The sequence below is a fragment of the Gekko japonicus genome, unplaced genomic scaffold, assembly GCF_001447785.1.
Source record: "Gekko japonicus isolate JY-2015 unplaced genomic scaffold, Gekko_japonicus_V1.1 scaffold82, whole genome shotgun sequence".
Taxonomy (NCBI): Eukaryota; Metazoa; Chordata; class Lepidosauria; order Squamata; family Gekkonidae; genus Gekko; species Gekko japonicus.
In genome coordinates, this window is record NW_015174846.1 from 1562188 (window position 1) to 1589664 (window position 27477).

General features: G+C 44.6%; 1 protein-coding gene across 1 annotated transcript in view; it reads right to left on the reverse strand.

Annotated features, from left to right (window-relative positions):
• Positions 1-1227: 1227 nt before the first annotated feature.
• The window catches only part of GHR (growth hormone receptor), a 226578-nt gene continuing 200328 nt past the window's right edge, over positions 1228-27477 (reverse strand). Inside the window, exons 3-9 of the mRNA XM_015424478.1 lie at positions 18152-18272; positions 14793-14950; positions 13906-14084; positions 10086-10251; positions 7124-7214; positions 5167-5236; positions 1228-3799 (exon numbers count right to left, since the gene is read on the reverse strand). Of these exons, the coding sequence (XP_015279964.1) occupies positions 2831-3799; positions 5167-5236; positions 7124-7214; positions 10086-10251; positions 13906-14084; positions 14793-14950; positions 18152-18272 (1754 nt within the window). The 3' untranslated portion in view covers positions 1228-2830. The remainder of the gene's footprint in view (positions 3800-5166; positions 5237-7123; positions 7215-10085; positions 10252-13905; positions 14085-14792; positions 14951-18151; positions 18273-27477) is intronic.

Sequence of the window (27477 nt, forward strand, 5' to 3'; positions counted from 1 at the left end):
GAAATGCATTCAGTAAAACCTCTGTTCCACGATTGCTTGGCAGGATCCTACCCATGTTCATGACTCTAGATGCACTATTTCCAGCCGTGTGATCAAGGGAACTTATGTTGTTGTTTCTATGCACCTTTTGGTATACATTGGCCCCTGCCACACGGCAGGGGAAAAGCCTCTAAAAGCGCGGCTTTTAAAAGCCACGCCAAAGTTGAGTCGCCGCGGCGGGATCCCACGGATCCCCTAGCCGTGGCGCCTTTTCTCCCCGGCACGATCAGACGCCAGGGAGAAAACACGGCCCTGACGGGGAGCCTGCCGAACTGCGCATGTCGGAGCATGCGCAGTTCGGCTAGGAGCCGGGGATGCGCCGGCGCAAAGACGCGCCGGCGATCCGACGGCCCAGCTTGCGGCGCGGTGTCCGGATGAACCACCTCGGGTAGGTGGTTCACTTTTGACACGCCTCATCGGGGGAAGGGCCGGATCGGAGACGGGAGCGCAATGCCAGCCAGATGTTGGTGTGGGATCGTGCCCGTTTGCTCCGTCTCCAATCCGGCCCACTCCCAGCCCAAAACGCCTCGTATGAACGGGGCCATTGTATATCGATGTGCTCTACAACTTAAGACTTCCCTTGCTCAAGAGCTAGTCGAATTTGACTCTAGGGGGTGGTGCTCATCTCCGTTTCCAAGCTGAAGAGCCAATGCTGCCCAAAGACATTTCCGTGGTCATATGGCCGGCACGGCTACATGCCAAGGCGCACGGAATGCTGTTACCTTCCCACTGAAGCAGAACCTATTTATCTACTTGCAATTTCTTGCTGTCAAACTGCTAGGTTGGCAGGAGCTGAGGCCAGAGACGGGAGCTCATTCCATCACACGGCACTCAGGTCTCGAACTGCTGAGCTACAGACCTTCCCGTCTGCAGCTTCAGCATCTTAACCTCTAAGCCACTGCGGCTCTTTAAGTAGGGAACCTCAAAGTCTGGAACAAATCTAGAGTCAGATGCAGCTGCTTACAGAAGAGAAGAAGAAGAGACTGGATTTATACCCCTCCCTTCACTACCCAAAGGTGTCTCAGAGCTGCTTACAAACTCCTTTTCCTTCCCCTCCCCACAACAGACACCCTGTGAGGTAGGTGGGGCTGAGAGAGCTCTGACAGAAACTGCTCTTTTTCAAGAACAGCTCTTATCAGAGCTACGGCTTGCCCAAGGTCATCCAGCCAGGTGCAAGTGGAGGAGTGGGGAATCAAACCCGGTTATCCCAGATTAGAGTCCACACACTTAACCACTACACCAAACTGGCTCTGGCCCTGGTCCTAATACTTGCCTAGATGACCACTGAAGAAACTAAGCATGGCATGTATGCCAGAAACAGGCCTTTGGGTTGAATCGAATTCATTTATGTTATTTACATTATTTAACCCTTACCTATGTAAACAAAATTTGAGACTGAAGACTGTTAAGGCGTACCTCGAGAAAACATCCATGTAAATAAGACTTAAGCCACACTACTTAAAAGCCTCTCTACATATGCAGAATACGCAGAAAGAAAAGAAAAAAAGAAATGTGCATTGTTAACAATATTATACTGATTTCCATAACTTCACTTTGATTCAGAGCGTGAGCTTTACACACATTCTGGAGCCCTGACTCGGCTTTAACTCAGAGTCGTTTTCTGAGTCAAGAACCTCAGAATCTGATGTGAAGTACAGTTGTTGTTAAGTCACCCGTGCTGCTTCTTGTGTGCTTCAAAACTTTCCATAAAAGTGTAGTTGTGGTCCTGAAGATGTCCAAATCCATTTTAGTTCTTGCTGCTATACAAATTGTGTAATGATGGTTGCTGGGGCAAAAAAACCCTGGTGACAGAAAGTCTCTGTTTTGTACTTACTGCATTTTGCTCTAAAGCACAGAAGCACGGATAGTATTTCAAGAATCAAATAGGTTCCAATAAAGTATTGTAGCAACTTGACACTGAGAATGCTCTGTAAATTTTGTGGAGGTATAAAAACGTTTTGTAAAAAATACTTCTTTCCCTTATATTCTTCTCGAAATTGCAGCAATGACTGCAAGCATGTACATTCTAGAGATGGGTCATTATAATTAAACTACAGTGTGCAGTGTGCATATAAAATATCCATGCCTGCTTGTCTAAAGTATTAAAATAGGTATATTTATATAAATCAAAATAAATGTATTTATTGAAACTATTTTTGATTTCCTACATATTTTCTTCAGCTCCCAGTATAAACATCTTGGCGTGTGATGCGATTTCACATCGAATATTCAGACTTCAAAAACCACCTGCTATTAGCTTTTCGAACAAAGACGGTTTATGGTACATAACAAAGCCATCCAGTTTCTTGAGAACGACCCCAAACCGACACCGACAATAACAAAAGACGGTCACTGCTACTGAAACCAGCCTCTGCAACATTTCAAAAGACGATATTTACAAAATACGGCAGCAATACTGTGACTGATTCAACATCTCAGAATAAAAAGGAAGGGGCTACGTCCTCCCTCTCCCTTTGAAAATATTGAGCACATTTGTTTTGGTTTAAGCATACAAGCCCAAGTCAACTCTATGCCACTTAAATATACGGAGATATATATATGTCCCGATTCAAAGGCTCCAGTGTGCATGCAGGGGCTCCGACACATACATGGAGCTCCCCATAAACATGACCATTCATTTCAGTATTAAGGAACGCTTTGCAATTACGGAAAGTATTCCGTGGCAATGAAATGAATCAGGGAGCCCCTTTTTTCGAAAAGCTCCACATGTGCATTGGAACCCCATGGAGGCATTTGGGAGGGGGGTGTCACACCATTTTTCACATGAAAGCTATGGCAGGATTTTGTTCAGTTGGTCTGTGCTCACATAGCCACACGATAAGAAGAATTCTTTGTCTGGCACAGGGAGGGCTGTAGCATTGAGCACAAGGCCCTGTGGAGATTGTACCACGTGAATGGAGGTATAGTCCGCCACAGGCATGTCAGAACTTTCGGCGTCTTCTTCCACTGCTGCTGTGGTGGTGTTCACAGCATTAGTGGTAAGGCTCTCTGTGGCGAAGTAAGCACCCTCAGGAAAGCTCTGCTCTGGAGCTTCTGGCTCAGCCCCTTCTTGAGGCGTCACAGTGATACATTTTTTCACATCCAACTCACAGAAATAGGCACTGTCCATGGCAAAATTTGGCTGGCACTGCACAGTGGGTTCTTTCTGAACCTCACTCAGGGGTTTCCCCATCTTCATTTTTTGCCCTGGAGAAAGTACAACACTTCCTCCTGGCGTAATGTCACTGACTTGCGTGTAAAAGTCAATGTTTGCGACTGAACTCTGGTTGCTTAGCTGGGTTCGGACAGGAGGGCTGGTTACCTCAGTGCTGTTATAAACCTGGGTTTTTGGTTGCTGGTCTTCTGGTGAATTATCAGATGGTGGCTGAGTATTCGAGTTGTCCTTCTTGCCGTCTTTTTGATCAAGGCACAAGAGATCCTCTTCTTTTTCGTTTGCCTTTTTGGACTGACCAATGTCCGAGGTACCATCGCATGTATCACTTGCGCTGAAATCGGTCTCTGGGATATCTGGCTCACAGCAGCTGGCCCGCCCAGAATCATCGTCCCTCACTCCAAGACAGCTATGAGACTTCAGGTGGTCGTCACCAAGAAGCCTGTCAGTATCCGACCCTCCAGTTCTCTCTTCAGCATCATCTATATCCAGCTCAATGAATTCAACCCAAGAGTCATTGCCATACAGTGGTGGTAAGTAACTACCATGACAGGCGAGGATGGAATTGACTTCATCAAGTTTTCCTTTCTATGAAACAAAATTTTAAAAATGGTTATGAAAGGAACAATTGTTTATTTTTATATTTATTTAAGGGGTTGGATCCCATCCAAAACCTCATAAGAACATAAGAACATAAGAGATGCCAATGTTGGATCAGGCCAAAGGCCCATCCAGTCCAACACTCTGTATCACACAGTGGCCAGAAATACCAGTGCCATCAGGAGGTCCACCAGTGGGGCCAGGAAATTAGAAGCCATCCCACTGTTGACCCCCCCAAGCACCAAGATGACAGAACATCACTTGCCCCAGAGTCCCTATCTACACCTCCACTAATGGAAGGGACCTCTACCAGTGGCAAAGGACTTCCCTACCTCCACACACTTTCTGCAGCTCAAAATGCCCCCCAAAAGGCATCTTCCTCCGGAAAGGGGGAACATAGACCCCCCCCAAAGGAACAGCATGAGAAAGAGCTGGAACTTTGCTCTGGGAGGGGATAACAGAATAACATTTTGCCCCCCGTCCATCAGTGATAACTTCTATTGGATCCAACCAAGGCACTGATATCATCCCTTTCAAATATGCAAGGGGGGGGGGACTCACCCAAGGTGTTGAACAATTTTTTTAGTCACAAAAATATCATAATAAAATCAACTAAGAGCAAATGTATGTAAAATTCAACAAACTGCATCAGAAAATAAAGAATCAAAATGCAGCAACTTAGTAAAAGCAATCCATAAACACAGTAGGCAATAGCGACATCCAAAACTGTACAGTTTACCCGTCGTCAAAACATTCATAGACTGGAAGATGGGGAGTAAGGGGCATGATAAGTGAAAAAATCCAGTCCAATCTCTCAGGCAAAGCAGAGCATCTGCTGAAGACCTCTCAGGCTTCTACAGTCAGAAGAGAGGTAGTGGCACTTCAGATAACCTTTTAAGGCCACTCTTATGTTCTCCATGGAAGATCCAACCAATTCTGTGTTTAATCAAGCAGTGCCCCATCAAACCATCTTTTTTGCCTGCTCCAGTCAAAATAGGTACGCAATTATAGGCGATTTATACATATATAAGGCCACTCGAAGATTTGATTCCACAAACCTATTGTGGATGTCGTTGGACAACCCTTGTTTGTTTGTTTATGTAAAACATTTTTATGCTGCCTTTCTGCCCAAATAAGGTCCCCAAGGTGGAGAATGTGAAAACATCTGAACATTAAAACAGCATCTAAAATAATATATAAAAACAATTCAATAGACACATACAAACACATAACACAGAAACCAGGGAGGAGGTTCTTAGTTGTTAGCTAGCGCATCACTTTATAATGTTTATGTCACATGCTACTGTAATAGTGATCACTCTGCCAAATGGCTTTGTATAACATCTCCAAGTTACCTTTAAGAGGTCTGGATCAATCCCTTTAATTTTGGGGACTGGAACAGGAGGAAGGATCAGTATCTTTAACCTTGAAAAGAAACATTTACATTTAATAAAAAAACTCTGAAATAGTACATCGTGAATGACTATGCAGAAAATTTAAAATGTTTATGTATCACAAACTTGACTGATGCCACACTGAAAGCGGGGGCATTACATTTTTGACTGCTCTCCCATATTACCTCCAAAATTCTCTGAAAGCTGATGTACTAGTTCATTCGTGGACATTAATTTTTCTGTTCATGGCCCCACCTACTCCTGAGAAACATTCCCACTGCAAACAGAACAGGCAACCCCAGAGTATACTCCAGTTTTTTGGCTAATGTTCTCACTTGCTCTTGCAGTTATCAAAGTAGAAAGAAACTAGCAAGAAAGATGCAAAGAGCCCATCAAGAAAAAGTTATGAAAGAACAGTTTAAAATGAATTTGGTGAGGAAGGTGTAACCTGGCTTGGCTCTAGTCATCTTGCCCTCTCCTCATACCCCTTTCCTTCCTAGGAAATTTGGACAAAACTGTTTGCACATTTCCCCTTGTATCTTGTTATCAAAAAGGGTTAAAGATTTCTTTTTCCCAATGAAAGCTGGGAATTCAGGAAGGGGGGCAGGACAAATTTCTGAGGGGACATTGCCCTTCTGAAGCATTGCTCTTTTATACCCCCTGTAGCCACAAAGGCTGAGTTCAGACTGGCAGTTTGAAGCGGGAGGGAGTCGTGGCAAAAAAGACCCGGAACAAACTGTTCCGGGTTTTCCCGGTCACACTGCACCGACTGATATGGGAGCATACCGGGGAGGAGGCACAAGGGAGCGTTCACACTGCTGGCCTGCCCCTGGCGGAGGCACGGCTGTAAGGCGCGGCTTTCTTTTTGGTAATCTGGAGACATGCGCTTATGTGCATAAGCGCATAAGGGCACAACCCCCCCACGGCTTTTGGCATTCACACTTTGTTGGTGTGGGATGGACACGGGATAATTGTGCTTTCCAGGGTTTGATACCACTTTCACCTGGTGTCTTTTAAACTCGGGAGGGAAGCGTTACAAGGCAGGTTGAGTATGGCTGGGGAACACCGGACAGATGTGCCTGTGTGAAACGTTCTGGCACGTGCCTATATCGGGCCAAACTGCCAGTCTGAACTCGGCCAAAGTTAATCTGAAGTGGTACAATCTGGAATTCTACTTCCCTCCTTCTGGATAGTTTGGCTCTGCAGGAGGCAGTAGATTCCTGAGCTGACAGAATGGTTTTACCGCTGTAATCCATTACATTCTTTATTATATTCTAGGGTAGCCAATTGGAGCTTTGGTATGCAGTCAAGATGGGGTTACTCAACATGTATAATGCTGAGTAATCTCAGTCTCCACACATCTTGGGGAAAGCCTAGCAAACAGTCAAAAGGCAAGAGGAAGAGAAATAAACGGGAGGGCAACCAACCCTACAAATTTAGCCAACTGAGAGGTTTAATTCTAATGAGTGACACTTAGCCTGCACTGAAAGCTGGACAAAAGTGTAATGTACAATTAATATGGAACTTAAATGTATACTGTTTCTAGACTTTGCAAACAGTGTAAAGGCATCACAATCAATCTTTAATGCTTTTTGATGAAACAGTTTATGTTTAAGTATCAAGATGTGCATGTTTGTTCTTTGTTCTGGTCTGAATACCTACTGAAGATGGATAATAAAGGCTTCACTGTCAGATTCAATGAAACTTCCCTCGCTTTAGTATTCAATCACTTTGTGACTTATATGTGTGTCACAGAGGTTTTATTATCTGACAGAATGGAGTCTCTTGGAAAGCCTGTCCATCCCACCTTTGTTTTTGTCTACAACCACCAGCAGGATTTATTTGATTTTACTGAATAAAGTTAGAAAATGTATTAATCGATGGTGTGGGGGAAAAAAAAGATCAGTAGCAAACTCACTTCTGCTGTTTGGAAAAGAGGATAAGCGATAGCATCACCATCACACCAAGGGTTCCAAAGGCTATCACCAAAGACCAAGGGACCTGAAATTCTGAAAAACAAAACAACCAGAGAGTTGTGTCATTTCCTCAGTTTCTTTATCTTAATAGTGAAAGATTCTTGCTTGTTCATGCTGGATTATTTTGGTTGCCTTGTGTGTGTGTGTGTGTGTGTTTGTGTGTGTTCGGATAACCCAGATTTCTTTAGCAGGACCAAACAATTTGTAATCCAGTTAAGGTAAAGGTAAAGGTTCCCGTGCTCGAAAGCCAGTCGAATCCGACTCTAGGGTTGCAGTGCTCATCTCCATTTCAAAGCCGAAGAGCCAGCGCTGTCCGAAGACGTTTCTGTGGTCATGTGGCCGGCATGACTAAACACCAAGGCGCATGGAACGCTGTTACCTTCCCACTGAAGTGGTCCCTATTTATCTACCTGCAATGTCTTGCTTTCGAACTGCTAGGTTGGCAGGAGCTGGAACTAGAGACGGGAACTCACTCCGTCATGTGGCACCCGGGTCTCGAACTGCTGAACTACTGACCTTTCACAGCCTACAGTTCAGCGTCTTAACCACTTGAGCCAACGCAGCTCCTAATCCAGTTAACAGTCTTAAAAACCTTTTTGCTTAGTAAATACTAAAGAACATTCGTTCATCAGCTGGGATAAGAAACATTTAATTTTTCCCCCCTGAATATCAATGTCTTGAAAAGTCAGTTTCAACATTTTAAATATTTACAAGCACAGCTTTTCTTACTCTGCTTTCTATCTGGCCCTTCCAAAGCTAAAAACCCACATTTTATTTCATACTTTCTTTAGTCCATATTTAGGTTGGACCTCAGCTTTGAGCTGTTTTCAATTTTGTTTTTCGTTTGTCAGCATTTTTTCCACGGAGCAATAAACCATTAATTAATATTAGCTACTGGACTGCAGTACTGATTACAAAAACCACAATTGAAAGGTGGGATGAATAATAATTGAAGAGGTAAAACTGTGTCAGAACTGGTCTGTTTGAGACACAAACAGGGATAAATGCTCCTCCGTACATATTTATAAAAAATCTTTGCACACAAAGAAGTAGCATTTGGGGGAAAGGCTTTAGTATTGCCTTGCTGACCTGTTAGTTTTCTAAGTATAGGGATTTTTTTGAAAATGGTTGAAGATTCCATCATGAGACCACTTACTGGCAGTTTTAAATGTCAGTGTCCAGATACTGCTATTTGTGAGAACTAGGTCTTAAGGCAGGGCACATAAAAAAAAACACGCCCTGCTACCTGAATCATGCAAGAAACCATTTCACATGTATTTGTTGTTACTGGCAGGAAGTAACGGTAGAGGGTTTTTGTCATCTTCTGCAAGCTTGTTTGAATTGAGCAGCGTAACCAGGTTCAGCTTCCACTAGCCTCTTCTGTCTGCGCTAGGCAGAGAGGACCAGGGAAAGTCCAATGGTAGGTGTACTCTGTTATGACTGGACCCTGAAACCATGGCAACTGTTTATTTTCCAAAGAGGGGAGGATCAGAGAAAACAGGAACTTGGTTTCAGTGGGAAAACCAACCCATTTGGCCTACCTGCCAAAGGTGCTGATAAAAAGGCATCATAAAAACCTGATGGGGGAGAGAGCCCTGGGCTATGTGCCAAAGGACCACATTGGCAGAGCTCAGAGGATCTCCCATGAGGGGCAGGAACCCTAACACTGGATTGGGGTGGTGGTGGTGTTTTCACCCAAGCAAGCAAAGAATCTCTTTTACATAGCAGGATTTAGATTTAGAGGCAAATTGTTAGACCATAAAAACAAGAGCACTGAGTTTAAAGTAGTTTCCAGACTTAATAGTGTTTTTTAAAAACCACCTTCTTAATTAACAGCCTGGGTGAACAGAAATGTTTTGGCCTGGGCCCTAAAAAAATGCAGTGTAGGAACTAGGTGAGCTTGAAGAACAAAGGCATTCCATAAATGAGGTGCCACTACTGAAAAAGCCTTGTCTCTGCTTGCCACCTGCTTCACCTATACTATGCAAACGGGACTTTGCTATTTATTTCCACCATTTCTTTGGGCCTTGCTAGTCATTCAGAGCACCAAGGAGCTAGACAAGGCACAGCAGCCCTGAATGAGAAATTGTCACCACTGGATACTTAAGAGAGGAGAAAGACTCACAAAGGATTAGGGCTACACTTCACTCCCTATCCATCACTACAAGGCTGATGGCCTGGATACTCAGCTGGAACCAGCTGCAACAGAATTGGAGCACTTTCCTCATCCAGCCAAGGTTTTGATAAAATAGTCAGGCCTATTTCTCTTCCATAATATGTCTCTTTTTCAGGTGTTTAGGAGAAATGCCCTGTAAGCTACCTCAGGACCTCAAGAGTTCCCTGGATTCTCAATAAACAAAAAAACCCTGCCACCCCCCAAAGAACAGCCTTTAGGGGCTTTTGCATCTTTCCTTCTAGTGTCTAGGACTTCATTTAAAAACAGAGGATGATTTGATTGGACATCCAAAAGCACACCATAAAACAAAAATCCTTCTGGACAGTAACTACCACACAACCTGTTCTAGCTTCACTCCACTTTAAAAAGAAGACCACCCTGTTTTGATTCAGGTGTACCTGCCATGCTGCAGTGCAAACCATATCAGTATCCAGCCTCCACTAAGGTTTGATTGAAATCCTCTGAGTATTCGTTCACACGAAACCTTCTTTGTCCCCCACCCTTACTCAGCCCATGTGCGATATAGTAAATTGGAGAGGGGGGCACAAGCAGTGCGCACTGTGCCCTGAAAACATCAGAGGCGCTGAACGAGCTACACAGCCAGTCTCTTAATTACTGGGGGAATCTGAGTCCACGACAAAGATGTAAATTGGAAAAAAGTATTTTAAACTGAGTAAAGCTAGACTTGTGTCTAGTAGTAGAGCTCAGGATACCCTTTTCTCACTTACCTTCATCGCATGGCACCAGGCCCATTGCACCAAAAGACACATAAAGTATTTCACTGAACTCTCCGTAGATATCAGACGGTCCTTTTGCTCGGATTCGTATCTCATAGTCATGGCAAGTCTTCAGAGCGTACACAGGAAGTTTTGTTGCCAAGACCGGTGTCTCCGGCTGTAATGATAAATTAAATGTGGATAGACAGTGTGGTTTAATGGTTAGTGTCAGACCAGGATCTGGAAGATCCTGGTTTGAATCCCCACTCAGCTGTGGAAGCCTGACACACTCACCACTCAGCCTTATCCTACCTCACAGGGTGATAAAATGGAGAAAGGAAGAATGGTGTGTCAGCCCTTTTGGGTCACCATCGGGGAGGAAAAAAAACCGGGGTGTAAATAAAGTAAATACTCATACGAAAAGGACCAAAGAAGAACTCTGCTTGACAGACCACTGGTCCATGTGGTTTAGTAGCCTGTTTCCTAAAACGGCCAACTAGATGTCCCTGGAAGATCTGCAAGCAAGGCATGGAGGCCAACGCCTCCCCCTCTTACGTAAAAACATAAGAGAAGCCAATGTTGGATCAGGCCAATGGCCCATCCAGTCCAACACTCTGTCACACAGTGGCCAAAAATACCAGGTACCATCAGGCGGTCCAGTGGGGCCAGGACACTAGAAGCCCTCCCACTGTTGCCCACCCCCCAGCACCAAGTATACAGAGCATCACTTGCCCCAGACTGAGAGTTCCTATCTATACCTCGTGGCTAATAGCCACTGATGGACCTCCGCTCCATATGTTTATCTAATTCCCTCTTGAAGCTGTCCATGCTTGTAGCTGCCACCACCTCCTGTGGCAGTGAATTCCATGTGTTAATCACCCTTTGGGTGAAGAAAAACTTCCTCTGCTCCATATGTTTATCCAATTGCCTCTTGAAGCCATCTTGTTGTGCACTGGCTGCTGGTATGTAGAGGTAGACTGCCACTGAAAAGCCTACACGAATTTGTGAAATCCCTTTTTAAAAGCCATCTAGGCCAGCAACCATCACTACATCCTGTTGCCTGCTCATGAACAAAAGCCTCCATAAACTCTTTCTTAGACAGAAAATCTTATGAAAGGATTAAGCCTGGAATGTATGTATGTATGTATGTATGTATGTGTGTGTGTATATATCTATATCTATATATCAATCACAGCCCTACAAGACAAATGCAAGGGCAATACTTTCTGTATTACAACAGTTACACCAACACATTTAAGAATCTGCAGTTACCAGGATATCTAGTTTTAGTCCAGTTTTTGTCATACTGTTAGAACACAAGAACTGTCTTGCAGAATCAGACCACAGCTCATTTAGTTTCCAATCTATTTCCAACAGTATTATCGTCTGCCAACTAGCATTCAGAACTCCACTTACTCTGTATGCGGAGGTTTCACTTAGAAGAAGAGTTGGTTTTGTACCCCGCTCTTCACTACCCAAAGGGGTCTTGGGGTGGCTTACAATCACCTTCCCTTCCTCTCCCCATAACAGATACCCTGTGAGATAGGTGAGGCTGAGAACGTTCTGAGAGAACTGTGACTGACCCAAGGTCACCCAGCTGGCTTCATGAGGAGTGGGGACTCAAACCCAGTTCTCCAGAGTAGAGACCACCGCTCTTAACTAAGCTGTTGCAGCAAACAGTCAATGAAATATCCTTAAATCCTAGAAAAATTATTGTCTGAACCACATGGCCAAGCTGCACACTGGTGAGAGGATCCACAACTGATCCATTACGTTCTGTATACTGTGCTGGACAGCTATGCACAGTTGTGAAGTCCATGCAAAAAGAATCTATAGCTTTGCATCCACAAAGGGTCAACCATAATATTAGATTACAAGGGCCCTCCAAGGATGGATAGAACAAAACTATCCCTATTAAAACTTTCAGGACTCTGCACAGACTACCCAGGATTTCACCATCATGAATAACCTTGGTGCCTTATGCAAACTTAGTGATCACACAGTTTCACAAATGATAGCAAATCATTTATAAATTAATGTATTAGCATTGCTCCAACAATATCATTGAGGGTCCTTCACTGCAAAAACTGTCCATTCTGCACGTAGTCGAAATGTGCAGTGTAACCATCCTCTAAGTAGGTTCAGGAGGGTAGCCATGTTGGTCAGCAGTGAAGACCTAGATTCGAGTCTCAGTAGCACCTTAAAGTCCTCCAAGGGCCCCGGTCACACAAGCGGAAAAATCCGCACTGGAAAGGAGGCATTTTAATGCCGGATCAAAAAGATGTGCGGTAACGTGATCATACGGTTCCCCGAGGTGCCGCGCATACGCCGATAGCCGGCGATCACACGGCAATGTTGAAGCGTATCAAAGGCCATGAAGAACCGGCATGGTGCAATCAGACGTGCGGCGCTCGGCACCAGACGGTCACATTTGGTGCGATGGGACACATGTGCGTGCCGGATGCGCCAGATTAACTCTGCTTCCACAATCCGACGCTCGCCTGCGATCCGCGTTTTCCAGATGCTACTACACTTTTGCTGGTACTTTTAAAATCCGCTTCTTCAGGCTGATGGTACAGGTTGGTGACAGGTGCGCTACGCTTCCCAGATGTTGCCGTATGATCGCGCCCGTTTGATGCGCCCTCAATCCGTCCGTTTCACTTTTGTGAAAGCTTATTCCCTGGAAATCTTGTTGGTCTCTAAGGTACTGCTGAACTGGAATCTACATCCTATAAATTTCTACTAAAACTCACCATTCTAGGACCTCAAGACTCCAATTGCTTCTGTTTATTGCAAAGCCAGTCTAAAATACCATCAGAGGATGTGGCCTCTGCTGGTTTATTCTGTGAAATGCAGGATACTTTTGTTGTGAGGGAAATTATGTATGCGAGTAATGGCTATTATTACAGACTGGTGTTCCGTTGTTATCCTACAGTGCACGATTTAAATCCGATTTGACGACTACAAGACAATGAGCCATAATTGTCAGTTAATACTATGCAATTAAAGGAAACCTTGTTTTGAAATAAAATTACTTCTCTAAGGATGCAAAATGAGGAATTAATCATTTTAAAGTACTAGGGTCATTTGAACACTATATTTGAAATTCATTAAACCCCATTTGAGATTAAAGCAGCTGTAATTAAGGCTGCTTGTAAAAATCTTAAAAGCGATCGTTAAAACAGCTGGAAAAAATGCTAATAGCAAATAATGCAAATGGATTTTAAAAAGTGAAAACACAATATTGTTTCTGTTGGGACCAAAAAATGAATTGATGCTTCACTGTTTTCATTGCAAATTCAGTGTGGACAAAAAATGTCAGGTTTTTAGTGGCTACCTCCCCTTGACAACTGGTTTTATTGCAAACGTTTTATGCATAGTGTTATAGAAATGGATGTTTATCTGCAGGTCAGGACTGGAGCTAGTCCTGTGCTACTCTGCTGTCAGAACACCAGAAATCAACATGCAGTTCAGAATATTTAAAAGTGGAATTATACGTTTCATTCAAGTGTGCCTGTCCACTGGTATTGGACTAACCAGATATTTCTGTTGGTGGATGGAGTGAGCACTAAGGAGGTCTACTAAGAAGTAAGTAGCATTTTATACAAGAAGACTTACTCCCAGGAAAGTGCTTTTAGGACTGCAGCCTGAGTCTACCACATAAGCAAGCCTCTGTCCAACAGACAAATGTAGATGCCAATAAGAAAGGTCCATTGTGCAGTCTTCCCATCATTCTAGGGCTTCACTCTGACCTTCGGGTCAAGAATCTGGATGTTCTCTGCATGGGAATGGAGCTTTAGGGGGCCTCTGGCTCCTCTCCTCCCATACATACCTCATTCCATTTTGTCCCATTGACGTCTTTGTACTGCAGCTGATACTTCAGAGTGACCCATCCTTTTTTAACATCTGCGGAAGGTGGAGGCTCCCAAGTGACTTCAATATCTGTGTAGACACCTGTTGGGCTTGTGTTTAGTATACTCCAGTTGAGTCCAATGGGAGGGTCAGGGATTACTGTGAATTAAAACACAAATGTTTTCCAGTGAGTACAGAAAATATCTTTTCCAATATGAACTTCCTCTCTGGATATCTCTCCCACAAGAAACTGGGAGACTTCTCCAGCAGGCTTTGTGACACCACAGAATTTTCTGAGGCAATCTCTCAGGTATTAGTTAAGGGAGTGGAAAATGGCCTTCTGGCACTCTTTACCCGTGCCTCATCCTCCTCAAACTGGGTATGAAGGCAGAATGTGTGTGTGTGTGAACATAAGTGTGTGAAAATGGAGGTGGGGCATGAGGTATAATAAGAGAGACACCACAGGTAGCTTTGCTCAAGGCTCACCAAAATCAAGAGCTAGCTCTGGGCATGTTGGAACCAGGGGCAAGGTGAACGGGCAGAACGGGTGTGGAACTGGGCAATGAAATGGTCCAGGTTGTGTATGTAGGAACTGGGGATTTGGAAGAAGTAGGGCAAGATGCTGAAAAATTAATGGTTTTGGGATAATCTAGAATGTGCAGAGGAAGGCACGATTTTATAAAATGTGGTGAAAAACTAAAACATATGTCTCCTGCCATTTTTGACATCAGAATGTTTGTAGGGAGAATGGACAGATCTGCCCAAATGCGTAACTACATTTAGTTTTCAAATTAATATGCACCAAGAAACTTTGTGTATAGAAGTATTTTGTTAAAAAGCAGGACATAGTACATTGTGAAAGTATACCTATGTCTTCAACGTTTACATTTTTTTCATCATATGTTTGATTTCCACTTATTAGCTTGATACAATAAGGAACCCAAATAGAGGTGTACGTTGTGTTGAAGTAACAGCTGTTTTCACCGGCAGTTATATAATCAGGACATTCTTTCCATTCACTTAGCCTAGAACGATAGCAAAATTACACTGAAAAATGCACACATCATGAACATTCTAAGAAAAAAATTACATTGGGTTTGAGAAAACAAAAATATTATTTTCACTCCACCCCATCAAATAAGCGAATTTGAATTTTATGTTTCTATTACCTCATGCAAGTAGCCATGACATTTTGCCCTATTTTCCTAGAGTAAATTCTCTAATGTGTTAAACAGTTGAAGGGATATGGCAAATATCATTTATATAGAATCGTAGAATCACAGAGTTGGAAGGGACCTCCAGGGTCATCTAGTCCAAACCCCTGCACAATGCAGGACATTCACAAATACCTCCCCACCCCACCCCATGACCCCTGCTCTGTGCCCAGAAGAGGGGGGGAACCCCTTTAGGATCCGTGGCCAAACTCGCCTGGAGAACAATTGCTTCCTGACCCCAAAGTGGTGATCAGCATTTCCCAGGGCATGTAAGAAAGGGCCACAAGAACTAAGCACTGAGGCAACCCTTCCTGCCCTCCCTCTTATGATCTGCCGAAGTTCACACAATCACCATTGCTGTTCGATGGCCATCTAGCCTCTGTTTAAAAATGTCCAAAGAAGGAGAGCCCACCACCTCCTGAGGAAGCCTGTTCCACTGAGGAACTGGTCTGTCAGGAAGTTCTTCCTAATGTTTAGCCAAAAACTCTTGATTTAATTTCAACCCATTTGTTGAAATTATATCTGTTCCTCAACTGTGGGTTGGTGAGGGTGAGACAGTGACAGTAGGCACTGGGAGAGGGAGGGGAAGAACAGTGACAGAGAAGGGTGGGGTAGAAAGAAAGAGAGAGGTTACGATTGACAGGAATAGTTGGGAGAATAAAGAGAGAGGGCATAAGTGACAGAGAAGGGTTGGGGGAAACAGGAAATAGCAAATGCAGGGGGAATTGGATAAGGCAGCTACATGTGTGTTCAAGAAACAGAAGCCCCTAGTGGTCATTGCTAGGCAACCACAGCATTTTAGGCTTGGTTTCTGTGACTAAAAGGCAAGGCCAGGGCCCTTTTCAAAGCTGTTTTGGCCTCTGAGGAAGGACTCATTGGGCCAAGTCTGGCAGCAACCACCAGTCTACAAGTGACTATGTAATTTTCATGACTCACCTAGGCCTGTCTGCTTGCTACTATTCAGAGCAGCCACCATATAAAAGCCAGTGTGGTGTAGCAGTTACACCTTCATGCTAGGGTCTGGGAGATCTAGATTCAAATCACCAGTCTGTCATGGAAGCTCACTAGGTGATATAGGGCCATTTACTTCCATTCAGTCTAACCTACCTCAATATGTTGTTGTGAGAATAAAAAGGAGAACAATGATGTAAGATGTTTTGCTTCTCACTATGGAGAAACACAGGGTATAAGTGAAGAAGATAACTAATAAATATAGCAGAAGGATAGTAAAAGGTAGGTTGATGAACAGCTGAGAAGGTGAGAATGAGGCAGGGAAAGGGGAGAGGATATGGGAGTTTCCAGGAGGAGGAGGAGGAGGAGGAGGAGAAGCAGCAGCAATTGGATTTATACCCCGTCATTCACTACCTGAAGGAGTCTCAGAGTGGCTTACAATCTCCTTTCCCTTCCCTTCCTCACAACAGACACCCTGTGAGGTTAGGGTTGCCAAGTCTTATCGACTTACCGGCGGGGGAGTGCTGCAGGGCTCCGGGAGCTCTCCTCTGACGCGCGCCGCCAGCACATCCCTGAAGTGACGCGCTACGCCGATCACGTTGGGGGCGTGGCCCAGATCGTCGGAGGGAAAACCATAGAGTTTTCCCTCCGACGATCAGGGCCACGCCCCCAACATGATCGACATGGTTACGTCACCTCTGGTGACGCAGCCATGCTGCGCTTCGGGGGGGGCGGAGTTCCCCCGGGCCCCGATTCTGCGGCGGCAGAAATCGGGCCTCCAAAGCGGGGGTTTACCTGCTGCCCGCCCCCACTTGGCAGCCCTATGTGAGGTAGGTCAGGCTGACAGAGCTCTCTCAAGAACTGCCCTTGAGAGAACAGCTCTGAAAGAATTTATGACTGACCCAAGGTCACACCAGCAGCTGCATATGGAGGAGTGGGGAATCAAACCTGGTTCTCCCAGATTAAAGTCCACGCTCCTAACCACTACACCAAACTGGAGGGGAAAAGGAAAGGGATACAGGAGAAAGTGATGTTCCCGCCCACAAGTCCTTGAGGGTTCTCTACCATGTAAGTGGGCTTGGCCCAGTGGCCGGCACCACACAACTGTATCATAGTTTTCATAGTTAGAGGCTGGGGGAGGGGACTGAAGACAGGAGGGAAGCAGATAAAAGTAGGTTGGTTGTTGGGTGGAAAGGAGAGAAGGAAGGAGGGAAAGGAGAAAAGCTGTAGAGGCTGTCAGGGAAGGGAAAGACGAAATAGTGGAGAAGGGGAAAATGAGATGCTCTCCCCACAAATCCTTATGGTTTCCCACTTGTAGGGCACTTAAACATCTATTTGGATCCTGGGCTTAATGAAAAATAAGTTTTGATAGTTCATATGAAAACAGTTGTGAGCTGAACCAGCAAGGACGCCATGGCTAATTTCATGATGTCCAGAAGCAATAAACTTAGGGCAAGATACTAACTGACTAAAGTGAGGGAGAGTGTTCTAGAAGTACCCGGTGGTTACTGTATGAAACAGGATGCTGGTCTAGATGGACTTCTGGCCTGATCAAGCAGTGACCTTATATTCTGTGTTTCTTCACGCCCCAGTTATTTTTGTATACTCTGTGAATGGAACTCAAACTTTTGAAAGGTTCCAAAAGCACTAGGATCTCCTGGCTACCAAGTAAATAACAACTGAGATTTCTTAGAGCTAGCGCTCATCTAGGGCCAGGAAAACAGATGTTTCTCTGGTTCTGTCATTTTTTTAAAAAAAAATCTGGTGGGAAACAGCAGGATTGTTCTGGAATGGACCAATCATCCACATACTACCCAGTCACCACATTGTCCCCTGTTCACTAATTTAATCTGTTAACTACAAATTGCCCTTAGGAGTCTCTGTAACTGTAATCCTAAACAAGATCACACTATGTTTTGTGCAGAATCATGGCCAGCATAAAGGCTACTGTGTGTGAAAAAACTATTTTCATGACTTTCATCTGGGTGTTTCTGGTGCCATAACATGGAATGGATTTAATCTTAGGCAGCGATTTCAAGCGGATGACTGACTTGTCTTTACCTTTTTTTATACATCAGTTGAATGTTTTCTGGGGCCGTCAAACTGTGAAAATCACCGTTGTTCCAGTAACAAGAAAATGTTTCCATTTCAGGTGATCTGCACTTGATGATATGCGGTCTTTCTGAAAGGAAAAAGAAAGGAAATGTTAACTGTATTTCCAAAGAGAGAAAAATACAGAAACTGATTAAAAGAAAAGAATTCAAAATAATGCATGTTCATACCATCTGGTCTGAACTAAGTGGTGCTATAAATTGCTCCTGCCATCAATTTGCCCATTCTGTGTATTACATTTGTTACTATATTGACTATAAGAATACGGATATGGTAAAAAAAAAAAGTCAATTCTATATTGCCCACTGGACTCGCATTTAATTTGCTTTCTCTCACTCATGCACTCTTCTACTTCCTGAGAGGTGCCATTAGGTAATTTCGCTAATGGTATTTATAAAATATGATTACGAAAAAGGAGTCTGACCTCACTTTCTTGAGAGGTAAGACATTACAAGGGTGATGGGCAGGGGTTTTTTTGTAGAAAAAGCCCAGCAGGAACTCATTAGCATAATAAGCCACACCCAACAGCAGAAACTCATTCGCATACTAGGCCACACCCCTGACAGCACAGCTCATTATCATATTAGGCCACACCCCCATGTCTCCCCTTGGCTTGCCCCGGCGCCCTGTGGCTGCAGGGAGCCTGGGCAAGCCAGCCCTTGAACAGGCCAGGGAAGGCATGGGGAGGCCAGGCACACAGAGGTTTTGTAGCCAGGCACGCAGAGGTTTTGGCTGTAGTGGGCGTGGCCAACTCTGAAGACAGCTGAAACTCTATTCCTGTGCGTTCCTGCCCCAAAATAGCCCTGGTGGTGGTGATGATATGGCTTGGTCCATTGGAAGGGAGAAAATATTGTTGGCATTTTTTGTAATATCTGTGTCATTACACACATTCAAGAAGAACACATTCAAGCATGAAGCACAACAGCTAGCCTTGTATCACATTTCCAAAGCCGGCAGCATCCCGAGAATTGCTTCAGTTTTAGTCACCTTTGGCTAAAAACTCTTCATCAGAGTCTTTTTTGTTGGTTTGCTATTGGTTTCACTCCTGGCCATTCAAGTCTTCACCAGAGATTAGTTCTCCCATCAGCCTGCTATTGATGTAGGGATGCTTAAAACCTATTTACATTTTATCCTGTCCTTGCTCCAAGGAGTTTAAAGTGCCATACATGGTTTCCTCCTCACAACCTGTGAGGTGGATTATGTGGAAAAGAGAATGCCTGGCCCAGAGTCACCTGGTGAACTTATTGGCTGACTGGTACTTGGAATGCAGGACTTCCAACCCCTAGTTTGACAATCTAGCTGTTAACTACAATGGCCGCTGTCTCTCCCTGTTCCTACCCATTGGCCTGCCCTGGCCTCGGCTAGAGGACCAATGCTTTTTAAATCTAAAACTGGAACACCTCTCTTCACACACACACACACACACACACACACACACAAACCCTTCATGGTGTGCATACGACCTCTAGAAGTAATAGCACAAATTGGTATTGGTCCCCAGATAAAATTTCTAAATTTTATCCGGGCTGTTCCAGCCAGTGCTGGAAGTGTAATGCCAAAGTAGGGACCTTCTACCATATGTGGTGGAATTGTGGCAAAATACAAGATTACTGGAAAATGATACGAAAAATAGTGCAAGAAATAATGGATAAAAATTTAGCATTAAAACCTGAAATATATCTGCTTAATATGCTTCCAAATGGATATAACCAGCAAGAGAAATACCTGTTGTCATATATATTAACTGCTGCACGGTTACTTCTGGCAAAAAATTGGAAAAGTGATGTAATACCCTCAAGAGAAGATCTAGCATTGAAAATTTTAGAACTAGCACAAATGGATGATTTGAGCCTGAGGCTACAAAATAAGAATGAAAAGGTACATGATAAAAGATGGATAAAGGTGTATGTATGGATAGAAAACTTAGTTGATGGTTAATGACTCTAATGTATGGATAAATGTATATGTGGAATGTAAATAATGTTTATAGTAAAAAATAAAAACTTTATTTTAAAAAAATAGAAGTAATAGCACAAATGATACATTTCCCCCTATTTAGATACAGGCGTTGATGTAACTTTTGATATATGATATCAAATAACATTGATGTTGGAAATTTCCCATGTTCATAATCTATGCTGGAGCATTAGACACAAATGATCTGCTAAGTGATCATTTTCACTCTGTATTTAATTGATGCTTCATAGTGGGCCTTTGTTATTTCAAATGGCTTCCACAGTGGTTGAGCCAATCTCTTGGGAAATCCTTTATTTCTCACACACCAAAAAAAAAAATCACTACTTTAAAGAAGAAGAAGAGAAGAAACTGGATTTATACCCCGCCCTTCACTATCCAAAGGAGTCTCAGAGTGGCTTACAAACTCCATTCCAAGGATGCCACATGCATTCAGTCTCCTGTATACATTGTAAAATGTACTAAAATGTGCAGCTGAACCATTTGCACATAAAGGCAATGACATTAGACAACAAAAGCTACAAAATTCAGACTACTGGAAATCAGTTTGTGCTTTCCTTTTTGATCACGTAAAAGCATAGACCTACAAACGGATGCCACACGGCTAAGAGTTTGCATCAGGGCTTGGTGTTTGCTCAGCGGGACCTGACATGCTCCACTTCTAGGAAATGCCAGCTAATTAAAACCATCCTGGGAGTGGGAGAAGTGGTGGAAAGGACACTTAAGCACGCTCCTCTCAGAGCCACGGTTCAACTCTAAGCACTGAGGAGGATTGCCACCTTGCTCAGCAGGGGGTGCCCCATGAGGCTGCCCCTACCCACCACTCCCATCCCCACCCAAAAGCTAACATGTCTTCCCTCCTCATTCCCTGTGTGTCTTACAGCACAGCAAGCCATGTATGCCCAATAAGGCTGACCAAATTCTTGAGTCTTGTGGGATTGGGACAGTGGTGGCAAGGCCCCCCACATGTCCAGTGTCTGAAGCTACTGCCACACCTCACCACATTGTAAGGCCGGCCTGTATGGCTTCTCTCCTCCAAAGCACCTCTTTCCGCACCACTTTTTAGATGCTTGAGCACACAGATCTGGGTTCACAAACTTCTGTCTTCTGTGAAATGTCTAGCTGAGTTCTAAAAGAGATCCTGTTTCAGCTGGGTTTAAGAGACTGCATTAACTTTGTCTTGGGTAGCAGCTTTTAGGATAATATTTTGTTGCATAAATTTGACAGAGACCATGTCTAGTTATAGTCATGTCAGTTCTGAAGCATGGAGTCATATGGCATCTGTGCTTCCAATTCCCGTTCTCTCCGCATGGGAAAAGTTTAGTCCAGTCCAATAGTTTGAATTTGTACGGAACATTGTATTTACCGGTTTTTTATCTGATTGCTATTTTAACAAGTTTTGATGTGGAGTTGCTTAAAAAGACACACAAAAACAATTCTGAGAAACAAACCAATGGAATCCGCATCTAACTTTGCTGGAACCGCCTTTGACAAGCTGCCAGGTATTGACTGAAGCCGCTTTAAAGCGTCCTGGAGAAGTGGCAGAATATTCAACCATTAGAATCCCAAGGACGAAAGCCAACCCCAAACCCTCGACGCCTGTTTTTTGTTTTGCTATCATCATGGATTTTAGCTACGGTCTGAACTCTGGGCGAGCTGGAAGGCAGCCGATGCCAATTCAGTAGCACAGAATAAATGTACTATTTAGCCTACATAATTCAGAAGGCAAGTATGTCACCTTTCCTTCTGAGGTTATCTTGGGATCATCACAGTGTCCTTTCCCACTCGTTTACTGTTGTGGCATGGTCAGTCTTGCAGAATCACATGAAACTCTGCACTGAGGGCTATAGAGCAGTCCATGAACCAGGCCTGTACACCTCGTGGCTGGCAAGCCTGAAATGAAACACCAGCCATGCATGGCAACTCGCCATAAACTCCCAGGGCAATCTTCCTGTGAATAACGGTGTGTGGGGGAGAGTTGTTTGACAAGAACTTCGTAGGTTATACTGGGTTAGGGTTGCCAGCTCTGGGTTGGGAAATACCTTGAGATTTTTGGGGTGGAGTAGGGTTGCCAAATAATTCTTCGCCGGGAGCGGGGGGCTCCCGGCCGGTGTCGGGTGAGTGCGTGTGTGCAAAGCGCGCGTGCGCGCCGCGTGCGCATCACCCGGAAGTGACGTAGGCACGCTGGGCATGCTGGGGGTGGGGCCACGGCCATACAAGGGAAAACCATAGAGTTTTCCCTTGTATGGCCGTGGCCCCGCCCCCAGCGTGCCCAGCGTGCCCAGGTCACTTCCTAGTGATTCGCATGCAGGGGGCCGGGAACCCCCCGGGGCCCGATTCCATCGCTGTGGAAATCGGGCCTCCAAAGCGGGGGTTTCCCCACCCCCCGGCCTGATTTGGCAGCCCTAGGGTGGAGCCTGAAGAGGGTGGGGTTTGGGGAGGGGAGGGAGTTCAATGGGGTATAATGTCATAGAGTCCACCTTTCCATGTGGCCATATGCGAAATTGTTTACTATAATAATTATAGCATGTGAGCGATAATAGAAGAGAGCTTTCCACAGAATTATAATTATGATAGTAAACAATTTCGCATATATATCTTTATTGACTCTTCGTTATTTTTAGCACGGATGTTTTGTCTGGACTTCCATCTCCTCCCGTGATCTCTCACTTTTGGCTTTGACCACCTGGAGGCTGGCAGGCCTAGTCAGGTTGGATGTTAATGTCATCCCACAATTAACTGATTGTCCAAGCCTTTACCACCACAGTCTCTACAGTCACTTTGGGAACCTCAAGCCTGGATCTGAAGCCAGGACATAAAAACTACTCGTTTGTTGTTGTTATTATTAGTCCTAACACAGTATCATATCTAATTGTGAACACACAGCCTGAGATTTGAATGTGGGAGTAGGGTCACCAACCTCACATGAACACATGAAACTGCCTTATACTGAATCAGACTCTTGGTCCATCAGAGTCAGTATTGTCTACTCAGACCGGCAGTGGCTCTCCAAGGTCTCAGGCAGAGGTCTTTCAAATCACCTTTTAACTGGAGATACCGGGGATTGAACCTGGGACCTTCTGCATGCCAAGCAGAGGCTCTACCACTGAGCCACGTCCCCTCCAGATGGTTTTAGAGATCTCCTGCTATTACAACTGATCTACAGGTGTCAAGAGATCAGTTCCCCTGGAGAAAATGGTGGCTTTGGAAGGCGGACTCTATAGCATCATACCCCACTGAAGTCCCTCGCCTCCCCAAACCCTGCCTTCCTTAGGCTCCACCCATAACATCTCCAGGTATTTCCCAACCTGGAGCTGGAAAACCTATCTGGGAGAGAGGGGTGGCTAGATGGAGAGAAAGCAAACTCCCTACCCCAGTACTCCCCATAAGAAAATCTACCCCCCCCTAATATTTACATTAGCATTTGTAGCTTTTACTGTTTGGGGCTACTGAGATGCTTGGCCAGAGTGACTCAAAATCTCCCTTGTCTTTCACCAGTTCTTACTAGCAGCATCTCTGATGGATGAATCCAGCATTTGTAGAGGCAAACCAGGATATTTACGATCAGGGATCATTTCCTGCAGGAGCGCACAGGAGCGGAGCTCCGGCAGTAAAGAGCCCAGGGGGCGGGCACATGCAACAAGCCCCACCCCCTGCTCCCAGCAGCCCTCAGTCAGAACAAGAAGCAGCCAGGTAAGTTGCAGAGCTCCCCCCGGCCCAAAACAGTCCAGTGGCACCTTTAAGACCAAGTTTTATTCAGGTACAAGCTCTCCCTGCTCTGCGAGGACAGATCTGCACATTCCCCCCCCCCCCAATAGCTAGGAATCCAAAACAGTCCAGTGGAGCCTGAGCAGTGGGTGTTGCCTTCTGACACACTTCCGGTGATGTCAGGGGGTGTGGCATATGCAAATAAGTTATGCTAATGAGTTATGCTAATGAGCTCCTGCACCTCTTTTTCTACAAAATGACCCCTGTTTACGATCATATGCAAGCTGAATTTTTGTTTCAGAGACTATCCACTGGTAAATCATGAATTTGTTAGGTCTGAGCTCACAGAAGTTCTCATGGATTTCAGCAGAACTTGCAAAGATCATCTCAATGGACTTGTGCCTACTGATTTTAAAACAGCCACCAATATCGTTTTCCATTTCCACATTAGAACTTTATTGATAATTTTGTAGAAAAAGTCCAGCAGGAACTCATTAGCATAATACACCACACCCCTGACAGCACAGCTCATTAGCACATTAGGCCGCACCCCCATGTCACCAGAAGTGTGACAGCATCACAAGCTACACCCACCTTTTGCTTGTGATTCTGTTTACCTTGTTTGTTGTCAAAACCCAGGGCTTTTTTGTAGCAGGAACTCCTTTGCATGTTAGGCCACACACCCCTAATGTGGCCAACCCTAATAAGTTCCTGCTGTTGGGTGTGGCCTGTTATGCTAATGAGTTCCTGCTGGGCGTGGCCAACTCGGGAGCCAGCCGGAACGCCGTTCCTGTGCGTTCCTGCCCAAAAATAGCCCTGGATAATAATAATAATAATAATAATAATAATAATAATAATAATAATAATAATAATAATAATAATAGATTGGATTTATACCCCGCCCTTCACTACCCAAAGGTATCTCAGAGTGGCTTACGAACTCCTTTCCCTTCCCCTCCCCACAACAGACACCCTGTGATCTAGGTGGGGCTGAGAAAGCTCTTGACAGAAACTGCTCTTTTTCAAGAACAGCTGTGCCAGAGTTATGGCTTGCCCAAGGTCATCCAGCCAGGTGCAAGCGATAAATAACACACTAACTGCATGGGCGGGTGGGAAATAGAATGAGGTTAAAACACTGTACTGAATAGAACTTTCTGCTAGAAATGACTGTGTGCCAGTCAAGACAAAGTGACTCTGCTTCTGAAAAATAGCACATTTACTTTTCAAGGTTCGTCAGATAGAAAAAGACGGATCGATGACGTGAATCAAATGCTGTTTGTCATAAAAGGCAAGATTAATCACAACTATTACATGAAAGTAACCACGCACAGATATGTGGTCTGGAAGGTAAAGGAACCTTTGATGCCAAGAGAAAATAACAGCTTCAATACCTGAGACAGCAGCCTCCCTCCCCAGAATGCTATTCCACATTTTCGCCTCTATTCATTTGCTGTAAAATAGCCTGCTCTGCAGTGATTTAAGAGCAGACTGGGTGTTTGTTCTTTTACTTAAAGAGATAACAGCAAAAAGTAATTATCCTATATATCTTTATCAAGAGTTCAAAATGTGCTTCATCACCAATGGTACGCAGAATGGCAGGCTGCGTTCTACATAATGCACAATGGTTCATGCCCATGTATTTACTTAGCAATTAAAATATTTTGGCTTGTTTTTCAGTCCAAAACACTTACAGAACGGCAGTAAAAAAGCCCAGAAATGTAATTAATTTTTAAAAAAGAATAATGCCATCAAACAGACTCAATTGAAGAGATAAAAGAAATGGATGAACAAAATCCAGCAGGAATCTCCTTCACTAAATGAACAAAACCAGGATGAATCACCAGAGCACAATCCAAAATAACGAGAGCCTCACATCAGCAATGAACCTAACTTTGACAAAACTGACCACAAACCAGGGTTGGCAATCTCCAGGTGGGGCCTGGAGATCCCCTGGAATCACAACTGATCTCTACTACAGAGATTACCGTAGTTCACTTGGAAAAAATGGCAGCTTTGGAGGGTCGGCTGTATGGCTGAACTTGTGACTGACCCAAGGTCACCCAGCTGGCTGCAGGTGGAGCAATACATGGGCAGAAGCCTGTCTCCGTGAGCAGGTTTGCTTGGCTGCCTCAGGATGGAGGCAATTTTCCATGGAGCTCTCCTTGTTGCTGCTGGCAACACAGCATTCTAAACAGACATTTTCCTCATCCTTTCTTTGTCTCAGCCTTCTGTGGCTGCCACCCCACCCCACCCCACCCCACCCCACCAGAGGGCTTTACCAGGTCTTTAAAAATTTCTTGGCAATTGTCAGATCATTATAATGTTATAAGGATCTAGTGCAACAGCATCTTAATTCCCAGCTTTCAATTAGTTTCTGGCCCTTTTCATTGCAGAATTATAAGGAGAAATGTGTAGTTTGAGCCAGTTTGGTGTAGTGGTTAAGTGCGCGGACTCTAATCTGGGAGAACCAGGTTTTATTCCCCACTCCTCCACTTGCACCTGGCTGGATGACCTTGGGCAAGCCATAACTCTGATAAGAGCTCTTCTTGAAAAAAGAGCAGTTTCTGTCAACCACACCTACCTCACAGGGTGTCTGTTGTGGGGAGGGGAAGGGAAAGGAGTTTGTAAGCCGCTCTGAGACACCTTTGGGTAGTGAAGGACGGGGTATAAATCCAATCTCTTCTTCTTCTTCTCTTCTTCTTCTTCTTCTAGTTAGTACCTTTCCTCTTATTACTTTGCAGTGAGAAGGACCAGGGATTTACTGTTTTAAAAATAAAAGCTGGGATCTAGTGCCTTGTTGCAAGACAGCATTAAAACTCTGTAACACTATAATGACCTAGGAGTTACATTTTTTTTAAGTTTTCCAGTTTTGGGGGTAGTGGCCACAGGGACTGAGGTAAGGAAAATGGCACCAATGTGGGCAGGACCTGCAAACCTGTGAATCTTCATTTTCACAGAACATCCAAAGGTGATATGTCTGTGATTGTGCTTTGCTTCTTTTCTTACCCCTCTGCAAAGTGTTTTTTCTTTGTGGGTACGCATATTGGCTTGGACCTGCTCAGCTGACAGCACGATTTCCATCACTGAAGTACAACTTCCTTGCCTCTGCCCTCCTGTACAAGGACAAAATGTCCCTTGAAATGCTGCTCTTGGGGGACTCCCCCAGAACACATGATGGGGGAGTCAAATGTTTGCTGTCGGTGAGAGGAGTCTGCAAAAATCTGGGGAAAGATTGTGGCTCAGTGCCAGAGCATCTGTGTGGCATGCAGAAGGTTCCAGGTTCAATCCCTGGCATCTTCAGTTCAGGCAGTAGGCGATGGGAAGAATTTCTGCCTGAGACCCCAGTCTGACAAACTGACCTCAGTGGTCTGACTCAGTATAAGGCAGCTCCTTTTGGGGCATATTTAGGCCAACCCAGGGGTCGTTTCATAGAAAAAGAGCATAACTCATTAGCATATGCCACACCCCCTGACATCACCGGAAGTGTGTCATAAGGCCACACACCCTGCCCCCAATGGTCCTGGCTGCCGGCGCCGGCCTTGCAGCTCCACTGCCGAGCCCCATGAGGGGCCCGGCGGTGGACCTGCAAGGCC